This window comes from Alligator mississippiensis, chromosome 6 (assembly GCF_030867095.1).
Source record: "Alligator mississippiensis isolate rAllMis1 chromosome 6, rAllMis1, whole genome shotgun sequence".
Taxonomy (NCBI): domain Eukaryota; kingdom Metazoa; phylum Chordata; order Crocodylia; family Alligatoridae; genus Alligator; species Alligator mississippiensis.
The window spans coordinates 33,804,267-33,826,365 of record NC_081829.1 but is presented as its reverse complement, the minus strand read 5'-3'; the positions used below and the strand labels follow the sequence as shown (position 1 = coordinate 33,826,365).

The 22,099-nt window shown below is 47.9% G+C and overlaps 1 protein-coding gene and 1 long non-coding RNA gene across 3 annotated transcripts in view; one reads left to right on the top strand and one right to left on the bottom strand.

Annotated features, from left to right (window-relative positions):
• The window catches only part of LOC109285583 (uncharacterized), an 83,093-nt gene extending 68,066 nt beyond the window's left edge, over positions 1 to 15,027 (bottom strand). The window contains exon 1 of one of the 2 annotated variants that reach the window (XR_009463006.1): positions 14,920 to 15,027. This is a non-coding gene — a long non-coding RNA (uncharacterized LOC109285583). The remainder of the gene's footprint in view (positions 1 to 14,919) is intronic. The other variant, XR_009463007.1, reaches the window with a different exon arrangement.
• Positions 15,028 to 15,168: 141 nt separating this feature from the next.
• Positions 15,169 to 22,099, top strand: part of ZCCHC24 (zinc finger CCHC-type containing 24) — a 196,313-nt gene continuing 189,382 nt past the window's right edge. The window contains exon 1 of the mRNA XM_006264403.4: positions 15,169 to 15,687. Coding sequence (XP_006264465.1) covers positions 15,448 to 15,687 — 240 coding nt within the window. The 5' untranslated portion in view covers positions 15,169 to 15,447. The remainder of the gene's footprint in view (positions 15,688 to 22,099) is intronic.

The following is a 22,099-nucleotide window of genomic DNA, read 5'->3' as shown; positions in this document are numbered from 1 at the left end:
AAATATTCAAGGAAATAAAATGTAACGTTTGTTACCTGTTGTCAAGACTCGTGATTTCTAGGTTTCAAATAAAACAGTCCAGGACAAAGAGGTATGAGAGGCAGGTATGTCCCCACCTTTTCCCCAGTGATATAAAATTGAGTAAGTTAGTTGCTGACCACTTCATTACCTCCAATGAACTTGAATCGGGGAGGGACCTTCGTCACAAATTACAAGTAACTCCAGTTATTTTCACAAGCATGCTACTCAAGTAGCTCAGGCCCAAATCTGGAGCATCACACAAGACACCGACCCAAAACTAGGGACTTTAAAAAAAAGAAATAACACAAACTCATCCTTGAAGGGAGTTCCAGTGGGATCCATTCCTACAGAATAAGCAACATTTGGCATGATCCTGCATTTCTGAGGTGCATAAGCTCTCAGCACTAAGTATGGGACGTCTACTTTATCTGAAAAGCTGTTGACTTGGGACTGAAGCAATGATATCTCCAGAAATGAGATACATTTCTCCAGAAAAACACCAACATAAAATTCCAAGTGGTGGAGAAGCACATGCTTTAGCAAGCAAATGAAACAGTTACAACTCTAGCCTCATCCTTCATAGTTTCATAGTAGCTAGGGTCAGGAGCAACCTGAACAGATCATCTAGCCTGACCCCCTGCCACAGGCAGGAATGAATGCTGGGGTCACAAGACCCCAGACAGGTGATCATCCAACCTCTCTTGAATTTGCCCAAGGTAGGGGCGAGGACCACTTCCCTGGGAAGCTGGGTCCAGATTTTGGCCACCCTAACTGTAAAATATTGCCTTCTGATCTCCTGCTTCTCTTTTTTCCTTATGCCTCTTGCATCCCCCACTAGCTGTGCCTGTCCTTTTTTATCCACCACTGATCTGATTAGGTCATCCACTAATTGTTGTTTCTTTTCTTTTATTCTGTTTGTTTCTGCCCAGTGCCATTTTTCCCATCATAATTTGACAACTACTCCCTGTTTATATACTCAAGGTAGGGACACTCTACTTTTGTGTTTGTGGAAGGGCAGAGAAAGGGTGGTGGGTTAAATGAGTGGCTGCTGCATCTAGCTAGAGAAGTCTGCAGGCAAAAGTGCCAAAGACTTTTCCACCAAGATGCATTATCCCATTTCAAAAGCCAAAAAAACAAACAAACCAAAAAACCTGTAAAATAAACAGTCTCACCTAGGAAGTCCAGTCCTAGTCCAGTGGCCTAGTTTGTACAGTTTTGTGTGTATTTCTTTAAGGGGCTCCAAAGAATAAGGCAGGACTTCATTTAATAGCCATTGCAGAGCACCATGGATATTTAAAAAAATGCCTGTCATTAACAAGCTCAGTTGCTGAGCCACAGCTAAAATTCCCAGAGCATAGCAACTGAAGGCATGTCTCCCCGCAGGCCAACCATTCTCAGAGGTAGTATCAGCTCCAGGCTGCTCCTGCAGTGTATAGGATTGAGGAGCTGTTCCCCACTGTTTCCCTCCCCAATCCTTGCTGCTCCTCTCTGCCCTGGCTCTTCAACTCCCCCATACTCTTCCTGAGGTTGCTTGGTAAATGAGGCCAAAAAAAAGTACAGTGTGAAAGTATCAAGAGACTTATTTGCTTATTTACCTTTCAATACCTGTAATCTAAGATATACAGATAGCAACCAAAATCCACTACACCTTTAAATAAAATCAGAAGCGCATGCTGCGTCATACAAATCACTGCCATTGGAATATCTGCTGAAGAGCGTGAAGGGTTGCAAAACTCCCCATGAACCCATCTCCTGTAAAACTCTATTTATATCCCTTTACAGTCTCTTATTGCAATTATTAAGTGATATGCTGACATATTAACTTCAAGCATGTGGGAAGACCCTGGAACTAGATACTGTTGTTTCAGTGCTATTAGGTGACCTCTTCATCTCAGCCTGTCAGATGTCGGGGCCAACTCATATGGCTCCATAGGGTGCAAGTCAGGGCAGGAGTTGTCCCCATAAAACTATGTGCTAGGCTGTATTATGCTAATATTCCACCTCATGGTCTGAGACTGATCATCTGTAGGAACCAGGCTTTGCTTGGCACATAGCCCTACAGTTATCATACACTCTGTATACAGGCTTGTAAGTATCAAATGGTTTGTCAATGGGCTAGAAATAGGAGCTCAAAAGAGACAAAAACCAAAATCAATCATATCAATCAGCACAAATCAATTACAGTAAATATCACCAGTTTTCTACATCATTTCTCCAGCTGGATAGCTGCTACTGTCATTTTTGTATATAGTTCTGTACTTGACAATCTATGACCAGTAATTAAGACCTTTAAAAGGAAAGTGCATCTTGTACTGACATCCAAGCATCTCACCACCTCCTGAAAAGTTATTCCTGAAGTGGCTGAAGGTAGAACTGAGGCTGAGCTGTCCGGGGCCACAAGGAACATACCAAATATGTTTCAACTGTAGAGTCCATGAAAACATCATAAAAATATATAAGTGAGATCTATAAACTATGTAAATACTGCTGTATGTTCATTTACCTAGCACAGCTGGTCTCACTTGTCTATTTTGGAATGTCTTCTACTCTGCACCATTTTGAGAAACCAATCTAATCCAGGGCCAGATGAGAAATCCATAGATTGCACACAAATAGGAAGTTCTTGAAAGAAACCATGAAAATCCTGCCAACGGCCCACCCAGACAGGCAGATTTTTATTTATCATCTGTTAAAGCATCAATATTTGATGCACAGATGCCCGGCGCATGCTGGGCACGACCCGCTCTGGGGACAGTGTCAGGTGGGGAGTTTGACTGGGGCGGTACACCTGTCAAACCGTAATGCAGGTGTCCTAAGGCGAGCTCAGGAAGGACAGAAACCTCCTGTGGAGCAGAAGGGCACAAAAGCCCTTGATGTTTTATTTGATGTTAAAGCGCTGCTCGACCTGGTACTGGCTACTGGGGATGACCTAGTTGGCGACCTAGTGATCGATGGGAAGCTGGGTGACAGCGACCACGAGCTGATCACCTTCACCATCCGCCGAAAAGCTGGCAAGTCAGTCAGCAACACGGAAGTCCTTGACTTCAGGAAAGCTGACTTTGACAAGCTCAGGAGGCTTGTCAGTGAGGCCCTAAGGGACTGTGACCACAGGGAGAGGGGAGTTCAAGAAGAGTGGTTGCTCCTCAAGGGAGCGATCCTCAATGCACAAACTAAGTCTATTCCATCTCGGAGGAAAGGCAGCAAGAGGGCACAGCAGCCCCCCTGGCTCTCCAGGGACCTAGCAGACCTCCTGAGGCTAAAAAGAAAGGCCTACGAAGGATGGAGGATGGGAGTCACCTCCAAGGAGGATTATTCTGCACTGGTCTGGTCCTGTAGGGAGCTGACCAGGAAAGCCAAGGCTGCAACTGAACTCCAGCTGGCTTTGAGCATCAAGGACAATAAAAAGTCCTTTTTCAGATATGTGGGGAGCCGGAGGAAAAGCAGGGGCAACGTTGGACCCCTGCTGAACCAGATGGGGCAACTGACAACTGACACCCAGGAAAAAGCCAACCTATTAAATAGGTACTTTGCGTCGGTCTTTCATCAGCCCCATGGGACGCCCATGCCCACTACAGGGCCGGGAAGTCCGGAAGAGGATGATCCCCTGCCCTCCATTAATGCTGACTTCATGAAGGAACATCTTGAGAAGCTGGATACCTTCAAGTCAGCCGGCCCTGACAATCTTCACCCCAGGGTACTCAAGGAGCTGGAGAGCATCATAGCCCAGCCTCTAGCGCGGATCTTTGAAAACTCTTGGCGCTCTGGTGTAGTGCCCGAAGACTGGAAGAAGGCCAATGTGGTACCTATCTTCAAGAAAGGGAGGAAAGTGGATCCGGCTAACTATAGACCCATCAGCCTGACTTCTATCCCAGGGAAGATCTTAGAAAAGTTTATTAAGGAGGCCATCCTTAATCGACTGGCTGACGCCAACATCTTAAGGGATAGCCAGCACGTGTTTGTTGCGGGTAGGTCTTGCTTGACCAAATCTCATTTCCTTCTACGACCAAGTGACCTATCACCTGGACAAGGGAGATGAGATTGATGTCATATATCTTGACTTCAAAAAAGCCTTCGATCTGGTGTCCCATGATTGTCTCTTGGAGAAACTGGCCAATTGTCGCCTTGGGTCCTCCACGATCCACTGGCTGGAAAATTGGCTCCGGGGTCGGACCCAGAGGGTAGTAATTGATGGAAGTCACTCATCGTGGTGTCCTGTGACCAGTGGAGTCCCCCAGGGCTCTGTCCTTGGACCCATACTGTTCAACATCTTCATTAATGATGTGGACACTGGAGTCAGAAGCGGACTGGCCAAGTTCGCAGATGACACCAAATTTTGGGGCAAAGCATCCACACCAGAAGACAGGCGGATGATCCAGGCTGACCTGGACAGGCTCAGCAAGTGGGCGGACGAGAATCTGATGGTGTTCAACGCCGATAAATGCAAGGTTCTCCACCTTGGGAAAAAAAACCCGCAGCATCCTTATAGGCTTGGCAATGCTATGTTGGTTAGCACTATGGAAGAAAGAGACTTGGCGGTCATCATTGACCACAAGATGAACATGAGCCTGCAATGCGATGCTGCGGCTAGTAAAGCGACCAAAACGCTGGCTTGCAACCATAGATGCTTCTCAAGCAAATCCCGGGATGTCATTCTCCCCCTGTACTCGGCCTTAGTGAGGCCGCAGGTGGAGTACTGCATCCAGTTTTGGGCTCCACAATTCAAAAAGGATGTGGAGAAGCTTGAGAGAGTCCAAAGAAGAGCCACATGCATGATCAGAGGTCAGGGAAGCAGACCCTACGATGACAGGCTGAGAGCCATGGAGCTCTTTAGCCTGGAAAAGCACAGGCTCAGGGGTGATCTGATGGCCACCTACAAGTTTATCAGGAGTGACCACCAGTATCTGGGGGAACATTTGTTCACCAGAGCGCCCCAAGGGATGACGAGGTCGAATGGTCACAAACTACTACAAGATCGTTTCAGGCTGGACATAAGGAAGAATTTCTTTACTGTCCGAGCCCCCAAGGTCTGGAACAGCCTGCCACCGGAGGTTGTTCAAGCGCCTTCATTGAACACCTTCAAGATGAAACTGGATGCTTATCTTGCTGGGATCCTATGACCCCAGCTGACTTCCTGCCCTTTGGGCGGGGGGCTGGACTCGATGATCTTCCGAGGTCCCTTCCAGCCCTAATGTCTATGAAATCTATGAAATCTATGTCTATGAAATATTCTTGGACATTGAATCATGCAAAAGCAACTAAGGTCAGACTGGTTTAAATCCTACAGGGCTGGACACCAACTACAGGGACAAGTGGAGGAAGAAAACGTGGACAAGAATGGTGATGCTCATGTTCTTCATGCATATTGAGCTGCTTTGGGAACCAAAGAAGAAAGTACATGAAACAAGTTCAGCCTATCAGCCTGACAGGCTGGTTAAAGACATTTTACATCACAATTGTGTATAACATAAATACCTAGTGGTCAGAATATACAAAATATGAAAGAGAATAATAAATAATAATGAAATCCCAAACAGTGTCCCCAAACATCAGCCCTGCTGCTAAAAACTGGCACAAATAAAAAGGTCTTAAAATGCTTCCTGAGGATGTTCAGGCTCAGGCTCTGATGAGGCCAAAAAGGAATGGAGTTCCAGAGCTGAGGCAAAACAACTTCCCACAGATTTTCTTCAAACAAGCCTGATGCACAAATGATACTTGCAGGAGGTTGCTCTCAGATAAGGTTAGGGTTCACAGTAGAATATAAGAGAGAAGGCGGTCCCATAGGTATATCAGATGCAGGCTGTTTAGGGCTTTATAAATCAAGACCAGCACCTTGAATTGCACCTTGAAAGTTACTGGAAGCCAGTTCAGAATTTGGAACACTGAAGTAATGTGCTTTTGGCAGCACAGCTCCACCAGAAAGCAGGCTGCCTTATTATGCACCTTCTGGATGGTCATCAAGGGCAACCCCACGTAGAGTGCACCAAAAAAGTCTAACCTCAGGGTTATGAAAGCATGGATAATGGTGACCAGATGCAATCCTGAAAGACAGGGTTGCAGCCTTCTCACCAGATGGAGTTGGTGAAAGGCACTCCTAGCCACTATAGCAATCTGAAGATCCAGGTGCAGGAAAGGACTGAGGAGCATCACAAGGCTGCCAACTTAAGTGACAAGAGGGGGCTGAATCCATCAGCAAAGTCATGAGATCTGCTCACCACCATCACATCTGTCTTGCGTAGGTTCAGCTTCAGTTGGTTCACCTGCAAGCAATCCCTAAATGCTGACAGGCACCGCAGGACTGAGATTGTGGGGCTGGGTCAGATGAGAGAGAGAGCTGAGTGTCATCACCATGCTGTTAGAACCTCACTTAAAATCTATGCATGGCTTGCCAAGAGTCCTCAGATACGCTTTGAACAGGAGGGGTTGCAACCTTCCTAGCAGGGTACTCTGGGAACCCCATAGGACATGGTATAACAAACCCTTAGAGGAGACAACAAGCACTCATTCATCACCACCTTCTGGAACCTCCCTACCAAGAAAGAGCAGAACTAATTATAAGCAGTCCTGCTAATACCCACAAGATCATGTAAAAACATTAGCAGTACCTAATGGTTGATGACTGCATCACATGCCACTGAAAGGTCTAAGATCAACAACGCACAGTTTCTCCTGTAGATTTCCAGGCAAAGATCATTGATGGAGAGCACTTGTGCTTTCTCCAAATTATATCTAGGATGAAAGTCAGACTAACAGGAGTTCAGGAATCCAACAGCATCCAGAAGCACCTGGAGTTGCTGAGCAACCACCCATTCAATTATGGGTGAAGCTGGGGACAGAAGGGGAAGTTGGAAAAGGGACAATAGTTGCCTGAGGAGCCACCGTCAAGAGATTTTTTTTGAGTAGGGGCTAAATAATTCTCAACTTGAAACTATCTGACACCCCATCTTCCCAAAGGAAAGCACTAACCATCCCCACCAATGGCTCCAGCCTCCCCCAGCTGGCCTCTGTAGGCCAGGATAGTTGTCCTGTATCCACCCTAGTGCATCCCCTGAATTGGTGTGCAACAAGTGCAATTGATCCATATAAACTAGACAAGGAACAACTTCCAACCTCAAGCTCTGACTCTGCAACTATACTGGTATTCTCACAGCTGTGCTGGATACATGATTTTGTCTGCAAAGTAGGTGATATACTCATCATAGAAGAGTGTCAATGATTTAATTTACAGATAGACAACCCAAATTAACCAGACGTTCACCATTCAGAACGGTTCAGCACTTTGCAGATGCAATGGCAATGGAAAAGAAAGACTTCTCCATTGCTTCCACAGCAACAGCATAGTCTGTTAAAAAGGATCTATGTACAATTGATCAGTTTTGGCACAAGTCAAGAACCATCTGCAATCTATTGACTTGCCCTCCTACTCTAGTTGCCTCAATCTCCCCATATACCAGAAGGATCTGTGCTGCCACAGCAGCGGGACTGAATGCCTGAGTGCCACCATGTTTATGGCAGGGGCAGTGTTTTATTCGTTACACCAGGCCATTGACAGAACAGCTGTTAGGGTCACTGGAAATATCCCCTTGGAGTCCTGGATTCCTACTAACTCCATGAATCACCACGGGAGAGTTCCTCTTGGAAAGTCACTAATGGCCATAGAAATAAGTTTCAATTCATGAAACTGTTGCTCTGCCTGACATTCCTGCTATGAATCTGGTCAACAGGGAATTATTATTCCTGTCACCCTACAGGGTGTTGTAGCTAAAGCACCTTCAGGGCTTGCTTCAGAGGTGCAGTATAACTAGCATGCTGCTATTGTCTGAAAAAATTGTACCACAGCATTGAGCTATAATAATGACTAGGGCTGTGCGAAATTTCGACGGATGTTTCGTTTTGAAGCTGTTTTGACGTGTTTCAAGCTTGAAACAGGGAAATCAAAATGCAACAAAACAAAAGGCTTTGAAACAGCTTTGAAAAGAAACTAGGGCACTACAAATGTTTCTAAATGTTTTGAGTTTCAAAGTTGGGCTTGCTTGAAGCTAAACAGAAACTAAGGAGAGGGAGGAGATACAGGGGGGAAGGACTGCTTTGATATTGACATGTGTAGCTGATATTGACAGTGACTGTGATCCTTCCCTGAGGTCCCTTCCAATCCCAGTGCTCTGGGGGAGGGAGACATGTCTATCTCTCCCTCCCAGGGCACTGGTGTGACCAGTCAGGCCATCTGTGGGCTCTCCTTCAAGCTGAGGTGATGGATGAGTACCACATGGCAACCGAGATCATGGAGGCCAGGAACCGCTTGGTGCAAGGGTGGCTCCGTGATGTCAACTTCGTTGGCATCTGCTGTGTGGCATGCAAGTTCCACCTCATTGTCAGGGATGCCTTGGAGGGGGGCAGAGCTGCCGGTGACAATGCCAGCACCACCAGCAAGCTCATTTCCAAATGCAGGAAGGTGGCAGGCTACTTCCACCAGAACATAAAGGGGGGCAAGATGCTGTGGGAGAAACAGGCAAAGCTGAACATCCTGCAGCACAAAATCATACAGGATGTGGAGACTTGGTGGAACTCCACATACCTGATGCTTGAGAGGCTGGTGGAACAACAGAAGGCCAGCCATGTGATGGTTTTGCTTGGGGAGATTGGGATCAGTGGCTCCCTTAACAGAGCTGAGTAGGATACCATCTCCCAGATCCTGGCGGTCCTCAAGCCCTTCCTTGAGGCCACCAAGATGCTCAGCGCTGGCGATGCCCTCCTTAGCCAGGTGATCCCCATAGTGAGGGAACTTTAGAGCTAAATGGAGAACTTCCAGGGGATCAGTGTTCCTGGCTGGGGCAAGGTGCTGTCACCAGATGTGCAGGCACTGGTGAGGCGGCTGAAGGAAGGCATCAGGAAACAGCTTGATCCCATGTGTGACCCGACAGTGAAGGGGAGCATATGTGGAAGCAAAACCCTGGATCACTGGACGGAGGTGCTGGTGAACAGAGTCAGGGAGGCAGAATGACAGAGGCAGGGGAACATGGAAGAGTGCCAGCATGCCATCCATCAGCCAATCTCCTCCTCCACCACAGGTGCTGCCAATGTGGGCCAAGGGCATGGCTTCCATGGTGGGGTCCAGAGGCACCAGACCCCACTATCAGGCAGCGCTCAGACCTTGGTTGCCTGGAAACACCTGTCCTGTCCACTGACCAGTGTTCCAAGCAAGAGGGTGTTCAGCATTGCTGGGGATGTAGTGACACCCCACTGTGCATCCTTGGATCCTGGTTTGGTGGAGCAACTGGTGTTTCCCAAGGTGAACCTCCTGCTGTTGGGGTTCCCTAAGCTCCACATGCAGATGGAGCCCACCCTCCTCACTCCGTCCTCACTTCCTTTTTTTTTTTTTACCCTTGGGTTTCACAACCATTTAGTGCCCTGCTCTCAGAGCTGGAGGGGGAACTCACTTTATCACCAGCCAGCAGGGGAAGAACATGTCCCTGCTGAGCTCCCATGCCAGGATGAACTTGGAGGTATGAGCAGGGGCTATCAGGGAGGAGGAGACCCCAGGTCCTGGACATTTCCACTAAAACTGAACCCTGCTAGGGTTGGGAGGCCTGGTGGGACTGCTGGCGGCTCAGCAGCCCCCAAGAAATGCCAGGACCAAGGACTTCACTGGTGAAAGGCAGGTAGGAGGCACCTTATGACCTGCAGCCATCACACGCAAGCACAGTCCTGGCTGGGGAAAGCCCAGACCCGTCACATCTTTGACAGGCCTGAGGCTTGCTGGTTGCAGTAGAGTTGTGAGGCTCCAGGTGAGCTCAGCTTAGCTACCTGGGATGCTAGCTTTTAGATTGAAAAACCCTTCGTTAGGCTGAGGAAGTACCTGCAGCTGGTGTGTGTGCTGTTCCTGGATGGAAGGAATAGTAAAGAAGCCAGAGGCTGGCCTGGCATGCAATGCAGGAAAGAAAGCCAGTCAGTAAAAATGGAAATGGAGACATCAGGGGGTAAGGGACAGGCAGGGATGGGGGAGAAGGGGAATGTAGCAGGTAAAAGTGGAGAGGTACCTGGGGAGTTAGATGTTTGGGAGGTTGTAGTGCGTCATGAGTTTCTGTATCCAGGAGGTTGATGAAGTGAAGTTCATATGCTCTTCTGTGAAAAGTGGTTTGTAAACTCAAGCAAGCCCTGAACCTCACTAACCTCATCACCAAAAGCCAATTTCCTACAGCCCAAAACACACCTGATTTGGTGCCCGAATTTCCAAATCCAAATCAGAGGGCCCTTTAGGCAGCAAGAGGGCACAGCAGCCCCCCTGGCTCTCCAGGGACCTAGCAGACCTCCTGAGGCTAAAAAGAAAGGCCTACAAAGGATGGAGGATGGGAGTCACCTCCAAGGAGGATTATTCTGCACTGGTCCGGTCCTGTAGGGAGCAGACCAGGAAAGCCAAGGCTGCAACTGAACTCCAGCTGGCTTTGAGCATCAAGGACAATAAAAAGTCCTTTTTCAGATATGTGGGGAGCCGGAGGAAAAGCAGGGGCAACGTTGGACCCCTGCTGAACCAGATGGGGCAACTGACAACTGACACCCAGGAAAAAGCCAACCTATTAAATAGGTACTTTGCGTCGGTCTTTCATCAGCCCCATGGGATGCCTGTGCCTGCTACAGGGCCGGGAAGTCCGGGTGAGGGTGATCCCCTGCCCTCCATTAATGCTGACTTTGTGAAGGAACATCTTGAGAAGCTGGATACCCTCAAGTCAGCCGACCCTGACAATCTTCACCCCAGGGTACTCAAGGAGCTGGCGAGCATCATAGCCCAGCCTCTAGCGCGGATCTTTGAAAACTCTTGGCGCTCTGGTGTAGTGCCCGAAGACTGGAAGAAGGCCAACGTGGTGCCTATCTTCAAGAAAGGGAGGAAAGTGGATCCGGCTAACTATAGGCCCATCAGCCTGACTTCTATCCCGGGGAAGATCTTAGAAAAGTTTATTAAGGAGGCCATCCTTAATGGACTGGCCGACGCCAACATCTTAAGGGATAGCCAGCACGGGTTTGTTGCGGGTAGGTCTTGCTTGACCAATCTCATTTCCTTCTACGACCAGGTGACCTATCACCTGGACAAGGGAGATGAGATTGATGTCATATATCTTGACTTCAAAAAAGCCTTCGATCTGGTGTCCCATGATCGTCTCTTGGAGAAACTGGCCAATTGTCGCCTTGGGTCCTCCACGATCCACTGGCTGGAAAATTGGCTCCGGGGTCGGACCCAGAGGGTAGTAATTGATGGAAGTCACTCATCGTGGTGTCCTGTGACCAGTGGGGTCCCCCAGGGCTCTGTCCTTGGACCCATACTGTTCAACATCTTCATTAACGATGTGGACACTGGAGTCAGAAGCGGACTGGCCAAGTTCGCCGATGACACCAAACTTTGGGGCAAAGCATCCATGCCAGAAGACAGGCGGGTGATCCAGGCTGACCTGGACAGGCTCAGCAAGTGGGTGGATGAGAATCTGATGGTGTTCAACGCCGATAAATGCAAGGTTCTCCACCTTGGGAAGAAAAACCCGCAGCATCCTTATAGGCTCGGCAGTGCTATGTTGGTTAGCACTATGGAAGAAAGAGACTTGGGGGTCATCATTGACCACAAGATGAACATGAGCCTGCAATGCGATGCTGCGGCTAGTAAAGTGACCATAGATGCTTGCATCCATAGATGCTTCTCAAGCAAATCCCGGGACGTCATTCTCCCCCTGTACTCGGCCTTAGTGAGGCCGCAGCTGGAGTACTGCGTCCAGTTTTGGGCTCCACAATTCAAAAAGGATGTGGAGAAGCTTGAGAGAGTCCAGAGAAGAGCACGCGCATGATCAGGGGTCAGGGAAGCAGACCCTACGATGACAGGCTGAGAGCCCTGGGGCTCTTTAGCCTGGAAAAGCGCAGGCTCAGGGGTGATCTGATGGCCACCTACAAGTTTATCAGGGGTGATCACCAGTATCTAGGGGAACGTTTGTTCACCAGAGCGCCCCAAGGGATGACGAGGACGAATGGTCACAAACTACTACAAGATCGTTTCAGGCTGGACATAAGGAAGAATTTCTTTACTGTCCGAGCCCCCAAGGTCTGGAACAGCCTGCCGCCGGAGGTTGTTCAAGCGCCTTCATTGAACACCTTCAAGATGAAACTGGATGCTTATCTTGCTGGGATCCAATGACCCCAGCTGACGTCCTGCCCTTTGGGCGGGGGGCTGGACTCGATGATCTTCCGAGGTCCCTTCCAGCCCTAATGTCTATGAAATCTATGAAATCTAGTCTCTCTGAATTGAATCGGAACCCTCTGAACAGATTTGGAGAAATTCAAAAAGATTCAGACATAGAGACAGCTTTAAATGTTTTTTCTACATACCTCTAGGTAGCAGGGGCTTGTGAATGCTGCAATTCTGGGTCACATGAAGTGTCCCACAGAAGCGCGGGGGGCTCCCCAGCATACTCGGCAGCAGACCCAGAAGCGGACCAGAAGCACTTCCGGTCCACTTCCAGGTCTGCTGGGGAGCGCGCAGGCCCCCCTCCCCATCCCCCCGGCTCAGTGACTGGTGCCTCCTGGGTCTGTGGGGGCACCCAGGGTTTCCCTGCGGCCGATCGCCGAGCTGGGGAGGTGGCCCAGTATGGTTCACGTACCATGGGATGCTCCATGCACCCCCGCATCACAGTGATCACAAGCTGCGCTGGTACCTCAAGGTATATAGAAAAAACTTTTAAAGCTGTCTCTATGTCTGAATTGCTGATTATCCGAATCAGCATCGAATCTTCAGATTCAGATTCGGCCAAATCGAATCAGGGACAGTGATCTGAAACAATTAATAGGAATCACTTTCCCGATTCAGGCCAAATCTGAATCTGAATCGAACAGAGCTCACTTTGCACACCCCTATTTGACACTTTCTGTGGACTCACTGTATTCTCCACCGCATAATGATACCTGTACCAACAGTGCACATATCGCTTTTCAGTAAAATCACTAAAGTTAAAACGATACCTTTCCACATACACACACAACATTGCATCAGCCATAATCGCTTTGTTGTTGTTGTTGGGTTTTTTTGAGTAGTTAATATGACCAGAACCATATTCTACTTGATTTTTTAGGCAGGACTTTATAAGCTTCAACCACGAACCAAATCTAAAAGCTTTCATCTGTCAAAGAAAACTGAGAAGGGAGAGAAAATGCTTATGGTTGATGTAGTAATCAACACACCTACAAAAAGTCAGTCCACAACAACAAACATACAGACAACTTCAAGTCAGCCTCTTCTTTTGGGTTTCCTGGTGTATTCTGACCTTTCTACAGCCATCTGCTGAAGTGTCAAGTGTCTTTGTCTTGTACAACTTTACCAGCAAACATCCAAATTTCCCAACTCCAGAACTACAGGGCTTGTGGAGCACAGAGTCGCTGTGTCACCTTTTTTAGACTGTAAATTATGGTTGAGATTTTTAATTAATTCACACAGTTTTCACATTAAACCCCCTAGTCTGGACACAGATTGATATGTTGGTAAAAAGAATTAATCTACTATGAGCTTGCTCCTCTTCACATGGCAGAGTAAGCACATTTAGAGCAGGATAACTGAATCCACTCACTTAAACTATACCAGCCTAGTTTATAAAGGAGTATAATTCACAAAGATAGGGCCTTAACATCTTGCTGTTGTTACAAAGTACCCCTTGCTCTAAACCTCCAGAATTTACAATCTCAGCTTCAGCAACTGAGCTTTATACATTCCTGTAACCAGATAGCTGCAGTTAACTACCTGATCACATAAGAAAAATGCATCCATCTTTGGGGTTTGTAGCTGACAGCTTAATGGCATTTTCTACTGTGCATTCTTAGATGTGCATTTCCAACCATTTGTAACTTTGCCTTTTTGGAAGAGTGTTTTTCTCAGATCTTAGCAGAGCCCACAGCTCATTAAGGCCAAATTATATACCAAGCTCCACATTTCAAGTTCAGATGCTTTTTGGCAAAGAAAGTGGTCAGGTTCTTAAAAGATAAAAAGCTATAGACCATATGCTGGGAAAGTGCGTGCATTTCCCCTCTCAGAACTCGAGAAACTGTTTCAGGGTCTTTGCCTAAACTTTTAAAAGTCACCCTCTGCCAGAGGCTGTAGCTTTGAAAGAAAGATCTTGGCTTCATTGTTGCACTGAGAAATGGCTAGCATGCCACAATCTTAATTCAGCACAGAGAAGGCAGGATGGGAGTGTTTATGGAGCAATAATTGCTAACTTACACACTCAAGCACTTTCCTAAAAGAGAACAACGTATTTTCCTCTTTTGTGCTGCTGACTCCTTAAATGGCCTACTCCTTTGTAGCCTAACTGCAGCCCTGCTCTGCAAGAATGTGATCCCAGGCTACCTAGCCGAGTTTCAAGGAGGAATATCACAGCACTCTCCGGCCTTATTTGGAAAATCTAACTCTGAGTGGGCTTGGCATGACCCCAAGAGCCAAACCAACTTTTGCAAACCTGGAGCTCTGACAAAGTGTTAATGAGACAGGACTTCGAAGGAGGGATCCTTAGATCTGGCAAGAGACAGGCATAAATCAGCAAAATGGGGAGGGGGGTGGCGGGAAACAGCAAGCTATGATCGGACAATACAGTAAACTCTTCAGCAGACGTCAATCCTGGTTTGGCCAGGAGCCCTGATCCAAAAAAAACCAACCCAAAAACAAAAAAACAAAACAAAAAATCCAGGAAAAAGGAAAAGGAAACCCTTGGAGCCACATGCACCCCCTCCCCACCACCCCCGCTTGGAAACATACACATACACGCGCGCGCCCCCCGCAACTTTGGAGCGCCCCCTCCACACCCCCCCTTGGAAAGACACCCCCTCTTGGAGCCACACCCCCAGCCCCTTGGAGGGCCCCCTGGGGCGGGCGGACACACGCACACGCAGTTTTCAGGCCCCGGCGGTCCCAGGCAGTCCCGGGCAAACCCCGCAGCCAGCGGTCGGTCGACACCCCTGGTTGGGGGAGGGGGGCGGAGAGAAGAGCAAGGAGACGTCGTCCTCCAATTGGTCCAAACCGTATCCATATTCAAATGAGGCACTTCAATGAGCCATCCAGGCGGCGCCGGCCTTGCCGCGCCCCGCCCCCGTCGATACATAGTCAATGAGCAGCCTATGAGCGCGCGCCGCCGCTGCTGCCCGGGCAATGAGCGCCGCCCGCCGCGGCCGCCGGGGCAGTGGGAATAAAGACGGATAGCGGCGGCTGCAGGGGCAGGGGCAGCAGCAGCGGTAGCGGCAGCTGCAGCGCGGGCCAGGCCGGGCCGGGCCGGCCCGAGTCGAGTCGAGTCGCCGCCGCGCGAAGTTTGTTGCGAAGTCCGGGGGCGCGGGCCGGCGATGCGCGGGGCGCGGGGGCGGGCGGGCACCGGGCCTTAGGCCGGGCCGCCGAGCGCGGGGTGCGCGGCGCGGGGCAAGATGAGCCTGCTGTCAGCCATCGACACGAGCGCCGCGTCCGTGTACCAGCCCGCGCAGCTGCTCAACTGGGTCTATCTGTCGCTGCAAGACACGCACCAGGCCAGCGCCTTCGACGCCTTCCGCCCCGAGCCCGCCTCGTCCCAGCACCCCGAGCTCGGCTACGGCAAGGGCGGCGCGGAGCTCGGCTCCTCGCTCAGCTCCAGCTATCTCAACAGCTTCTTCCAGCTGCAGCGCAGCGAGGTACGTGGGGCCGCAGCCCGCCGCGCCATGCTGCTCCCCTGCTCCCGCCCCGGGCGTCCCGCGCGAGCCCGGCGGGCGGGCCCGGAGCAGCCCGCTCCCTGCTGCCCCGCTCCGTGACGGCCGGGCCGGCTCCGGGCTGCACCGCTCCCCGCAATCCCGGGGCGGGCGCACCGCCCGTGCGGAGCCTTCGCCTGCCCTTGCCCCCTCCCCTCGGCTCTTCGTTTTGCCCCTGGAAAGCGGAGCTGCTCCGCCGCCCTGTGCGGGAGGCAGGAGCTGAGCCCCGGGCCGCCGCCCTGGGACCGGCTGCGCAGCTCGGGCCCCCGAGGGTTGCAGCCCCCCGCATGGCTCTCTGCGCTGAGGGAACGGGCCGTAGAGCCCTTTCAGCCCCAGGCACGGAGAACACAAGTTTGTAACTAAAAGAGGGAGAAGTCACGACTGTTTCGTGTGGGAAAGAATTGTAGGAAGAAGCTGGTAGACGGTGGAAGTAACAGCTGGTCGAGAGGCAACATCAGGAATCTGCTCCCTGCCTCTCATGCAGCAAGGGGGAGGGAAATGTTCCACATGGAAAGGAAGGAGGGAGACAAGGCCGCGCAGGGAAGGGATGAAGCTGTGGAAATCACAGCCACAGGAAGTCAGTACAGTCAGTGTTACATAAATAGGGAATGGAATCAAGGACTATGGAAGTGTTGCCCACCCTCTGCTTCAGCCTTTACTTAAGCCTCCTTTTATCTATTAAAGATCAGGATAAGACCTAATATGAGTGGGAAGCAGCCTTCTTAACACCTGCCAACTGTGGCTTCTTGCTCCTTCCTCTAGCAGTGGTTCTCAACCTTTTTTGTACCAGGACCCATTTGTAAACACCCGTGCCCAGTCCAGACTCAGTGCCCCTCACTCCTGACCCACTGCCCCCAGGCCCTGGCCCTTCAGCATGCAAGGCAGTGGGGACCCCAAGCAGCCCCTCGCCAACTGGAACTGTGCCAGCCTGCAAGGGAAAAGCCCTGGTTTCCCCCCCTTCTCTCCTTTAAAGGAGAGTCTATTTTTAAAGATCGTTCGTGGCCCTTTCATACATTCTTGTGCCCCACTTTTGGGTCATGAGCCACAAGGTGAGAAACATTGTTCTATAGCATTTGATACTGAGTGCAGTTGGGAGTTAGTATGGCAGCTCTCATGTGCCGAGTTTCAAAACATTCCCAGTTAATTCATTTAAAAACTGAAAGGGGTAGGTTTAAAAGGAATGCTTCCAAGCCTAACCAGTTTTAAAGGGTCCAACATTATTTTATTCTGTCAGAGGGGACTACAGCTAAGGAATGTTCTGTTAAAAGCACTGGTTGATATTTGGCTAAATGTTATGGAAATTTTTGAAGGTGTGACTAGAAAGAACTACTGAACAAACAGAATCAAGCTTTTTTATCAAATCCCCCACCCCCCTTTCATAATAGACTGTTTTGGAAAATAAAATTTAGTTTCAGGTTGATAGAATCCACTATTTCTCAAAGAAGAGTTACTCAAAATTCAGTCTAAAGCCCAGTGTGCTTTTTTCCATGTAATGCCTTTCACTTTAAAAAAAGGATGCAAAATTAAAAAAATACATTGCAATCTCACAAAGTCATTAGGCAATGAAATTCAAACCCCAAACTGTACCCTTGTCAATACCAAGTTGTATATTTTGTCATTCTGCATTTCACGGCAAACATTCTAATTTGCTTATGATGCTAGGAGTCCCGCTTTGCCTTTCATGGCTTTACTCGTGGCAAAGAGTTGATGGTTGGCTCAATTTCAAATCCATTCCGTTCAAAATGGGGGTTTTGCTTGGGTATGAAAAAAGAAAAATGTGTGTGAATGCAGCTATGGGGGCCTGTAATTACCTGAAGAGCAGACCCCTTGGAGAAGTTTTTAACCCTCTTTCTCTTCCATTGCATCCTTAATAACCAGGACTTCAGTTTTTCCCCACAGAAAGCTGCTCCCCCTTCTTTCTGGGAGACATTTCTATCTATTTCTCTCTCTTTTTCTCTTCCCCCCGCCCCCCAAAAAACCTCATCTCATCTCTGACTGTCTCACACAGCCTACTCCAAGTTTAGTAAGCCTTTTTCAAATTGCTGCTTCCGTTGCATATTCTGAAACACTTAATAGTAAAATGCCACCCTTGACCATCACTTTTGAGGCTTTTCTGAGACTTACCTATATTGTATTTCTACTTAGGTGCTACTCGTCTACAGAACACTTCCATGCAACCTTCTCTTACTCCTATTTTTGTAAACAACTTCTTGAGGTTACAGCTGGGAGTGTCAGCACTACAAAACAGAATGGGTTCAACAGTCAGGAAACAGGGAGCCATTTGATTCTGCATGGAGACTTCATATTTATGGAATAATCATAAGTTGCCAATTGTTCAAATGTGTTTTCCTGCCTCTGATTATAATAATGTCTAGCCAGTAGCTGATTAAGAGGCCCTTAAAAAAATCCATTGCTGTTCATTAATAAGTTTCACTTGCGTGGCATCTTTCATTCCAGGACATCAAAGGGCTTTAGAGATGCTGTGCCCCTCAAGTCAATATATTAGATTTAATATTTTTGCAAGAAGTTGGAAACCTGAATGTCTTTTGGCAGGAGTTACCCATGAGGGTTTCCTCCAATGTCAGATTCTTGATTCTTGACATTCTAACTTCTGTTTATGTCTCCAGTTTCAGATACTGTTCAGGAAATGCTAAATATTTAGACGGTGCAAAAATATTTTGGGAAGCAACAGTGCTATATGTTTTTGGTTTGTTTTTTTTCAATCAAGTAGGCTTACACTACCTTCAGAACACAAATGACTTTGCATAGTTTAACTGTTGACACTTTCCTACATAATGCTTGCTTTGGTTGGCATTTTTCTTCCTAGTTTTGTCCTGGGTTGGCATAGCCTGGGGCTGAGCTGTGACAATGATTGACACATAGCTGTGCACAATATTTGGAAAGTGACCTAATGAGAGGCCAAAATAGCAACAGATTGAGAAATGATAGGATCATAGGGAGTAAAATAAGTATGCATGCAGCATGTTGCTGTGCAGTAGAAAAATTTTCAGAGGAGGTTGCTTGGAAAAGTAGACAGCTCATGAAAAGTTGCTATTAAGTACTTGCAAGTCTGCATGGCAGTGCCTGTGTATGTGACTTGCATGCTGACCAAAGCAACTGGACAGAAAAGAAAAAAACAATTCTAGCATCCACAAAGTGCTCTTGCACTTAACCAAGATTTTTGTGCTGCAGATTTTTCCACTACAATGAATGCCTTCTAAATAAACATGATGAATACAGCTGTTTGGTGCATAAAAGCCCATTGTACCAAGAAAATGGCAATAATAAAGGTTTAAACAGTAAAGTGACAATGAATGTTTTGTTCTATGTGCAAGACTCATTTTTATGAAACAGACCTGTTTTATTAAAGCTTTACTGCAGCATTTATTGTCTAAGATATTACATAAAAGCATTTTATTACATTAAGATGCATTAAACTGGCTATTGTAGTGAACTCCACCCTCATTATAACATCAGCTTGATGCCAAGTATCCAAGTTTTGGAGCCAAGTATCCAAGTTTTCAGTGATGGGCTGGCTACAAAGGTTTTAATTTATTTGTTACTTGGCCCAGTAACTGTGGATTTATGTCTGAGTGGTAAAATTAAAAAATCTGGGATAACAGTGTGATAGTCGTGTAGGATGTTTTTTCCATACTCTCTAGCAACAGGCTGCTAACCAAACTGGTGTAGCAGTTGATTAAGAAATGACATCTACCACTACTGAGTGACATGTAGGAATTACTCTACCACATCACACTTGTTTCATCAGGCTTACCATCCTAACTCCACCAGAGACCAGTGCTTAAACTTGAGTAGGAAATAGGACAGGGTGGCACTTTTAGGGTGCCTGTACATGAGTATGGAGCCTGTTCTGACACACCAAGTTCAGTGTGTCAGAGCCGACTTGATTAATTGATCTGCTGGAACATGGGAATTACCACATTCCAGCAGCCTCCCATGTCTTGTGTATCAGCGTTCCCATGTTTCAAAATGGTGGCAGGGGTGCTTGAACTAAAGCTCAAATGAGCTTTAGTTCAAATGCCCCCGCTGCTGTTTTGAAGCATGGAAACACTGATACACGAGATGCTGCAGCACTTTCATTAAAGTGGCTCTCAGAGAGTTGCTCTAATTAAAGCACTGTTCCTGCCCTCCTAGCTCCAGGACACATGTTAAAATGCCCTTAGAGACTAACTGGTTCAAAGAAGCATGAGTTTTTGTTGACAACAACCTACTTTAGGCACTTGAAAAGAAGTCTCACGTCTTCATGGTATATTTAGGCCACATGTGCATGATGGATTTGCGTTTGCTTTGACTAGCGGCAGGATTGAAGTGGGGGGCATGGTTGGTAAGGACCATGGTTGGGGGGGGGGGAGGGCTGGAGAGGGCTGCAGTTATATGGTCACTCCCTATTTTGCTGGTGAGCTCTGGCTGCCTGAAACATGCAGGTGAAACTCTCCACCACTGCCCCACCCCACTTTCTACCATCCTGGATCTGTTGCTGACCAGCAACTCTCCATTGCTCTGCACAGTCTGCCTTCTAAGCTGCAGTGAGTGTCTGTGCTGTGCCATGGATGAGTTATTTAGCATGAAGGCAGGCTAACTGGCTCTGTCATTCAGCAATGCTGATTAGCCTACCCAAAGTGCCAGACAGTTTCAGCTACTCTGATTTCTACACTGGAATGGCACAGTATGCTTGGAGGTGTCTCTGTGCAGCCTTGTAAGGTTGCCATGTAGATGTGTCCTAAATCACTTGTGTACTGTGTGTCTGAAGAAGAGGGAATGACTTCTATTAATCTGCACAACAGCCAAAGTGTAGCCCTGAAGCATATAATATCTTTTCCCTAATTTTAGCATGCAAAGCCACATGTTTTACTGCTTGTACCTGAGTGTCCATTGGTAGGCACTTGCATTCTGGCATCTAGCTCATCCATAAATCATCTACCTAATGCAGAGTCAGCTGCTTGACTTCAGAAGCATCTACATTTGAAAGTTTGACCCTTAGATTTCCTATCATTACAAACAAAAAGGAACAAAACGCAATTCATTCATCACTGTATTTTTCTTGGTAAACACCAAGGAAAATACGTTCTGCACAAATCGAAGTTTTATGGGAAGAAGAAACATAGCAAGCAATAATGTGGCAAGAAGTTTAGCAGTGATAGAGGACAGTAAATCAGACATGAGTTTAGAACATAACTTGGCAACAAACCAAAGAATTTTGGTTACATATACGCATTCATTAGAAAAGCTGAATCTGTAATACAATTTGCATGGCAAACTCTTTGGAGCAGGAACTTTGTTTTTGTTTTGTGTTCATATACCATGCAGCAGGCATGGACTTGGCATAGTTACTGTTTTATTGCTAAAGTGGTTCTAGACACCTCATTACCAGCCAAAGTAAAACAAGTACAGATGTTCTAATAGACTCCATATACCTTATACTTATGTGTAACATAGCTTAGTAAAGCAGTGATTAAACAACTTGTAAGTAACTGACACATAGAAGCAGAGGAATTATTTAAGGTGTTATACCTAGAAGAGTGGATGCAAAGAAGAACAGAGGAAGGAAAAAAAAATCAAGGCTGATTATCAAGAACAGATTTCTCATAGTAAAACATGGTGGAAAAGCCCGCCCCTGTATCCCAAGGGCAGTGATGGGACCTTGTAACAGGTAGCCCTCCCCAGCGCCATCTTCCTGGTCATCCACGCCTTACGTGGGGCACCCTTGGAGCCCTCTTGGAATTCTTCTGTCCCGCCCTAATCCATCAAGACGTGGCAGGAGAGAAGTTATTATGCGAACGGGAGACTGCCTATTATATTGGGAATGCTGGAGTCTCTCCTAGGATGGCCTGACCCCTTTTTCTCTAGCTAGGCGTCCCCATCCAAACCCACTAAACAGGGTTTGACTCCGAGGCTCTAGCTTTTCCTTCCAGTGCCATGGAGGCTCATGGCCCCCTTTTCTGCTCCCTTCTAGAGCACAGTACTCCGTGGCCCAGAGGCACAGGTGCTGGTCCCACAGCCAGGGGGTCGCAAATTCAAAACCAGGATGTGACCCCACCAGTCCAAATAATAGAAAAAATATATACTTGCACCCCTAGGTGCACCAGGCCTCCCTGGCCTTTTTAAGATCGTCCCAAAACTGCACCCTTACTGGCACTTGGGTTCTCCGCAGACCTGTCTTGCTGTGCCTCACTGGCGCCGGGGCTGTGCCCCCCAAAAAGCTGTGCCCTCACTGGCACCAGGGCTCCCACTCCGGAGTGGGTCCCCAAAAATGAGGCCTCCTCTGTCCCCTAATAGCCTCACCCAAACCTCCGGTCTTATTCAATAATCCCCCAAACAAAATAATAATAACTGCATG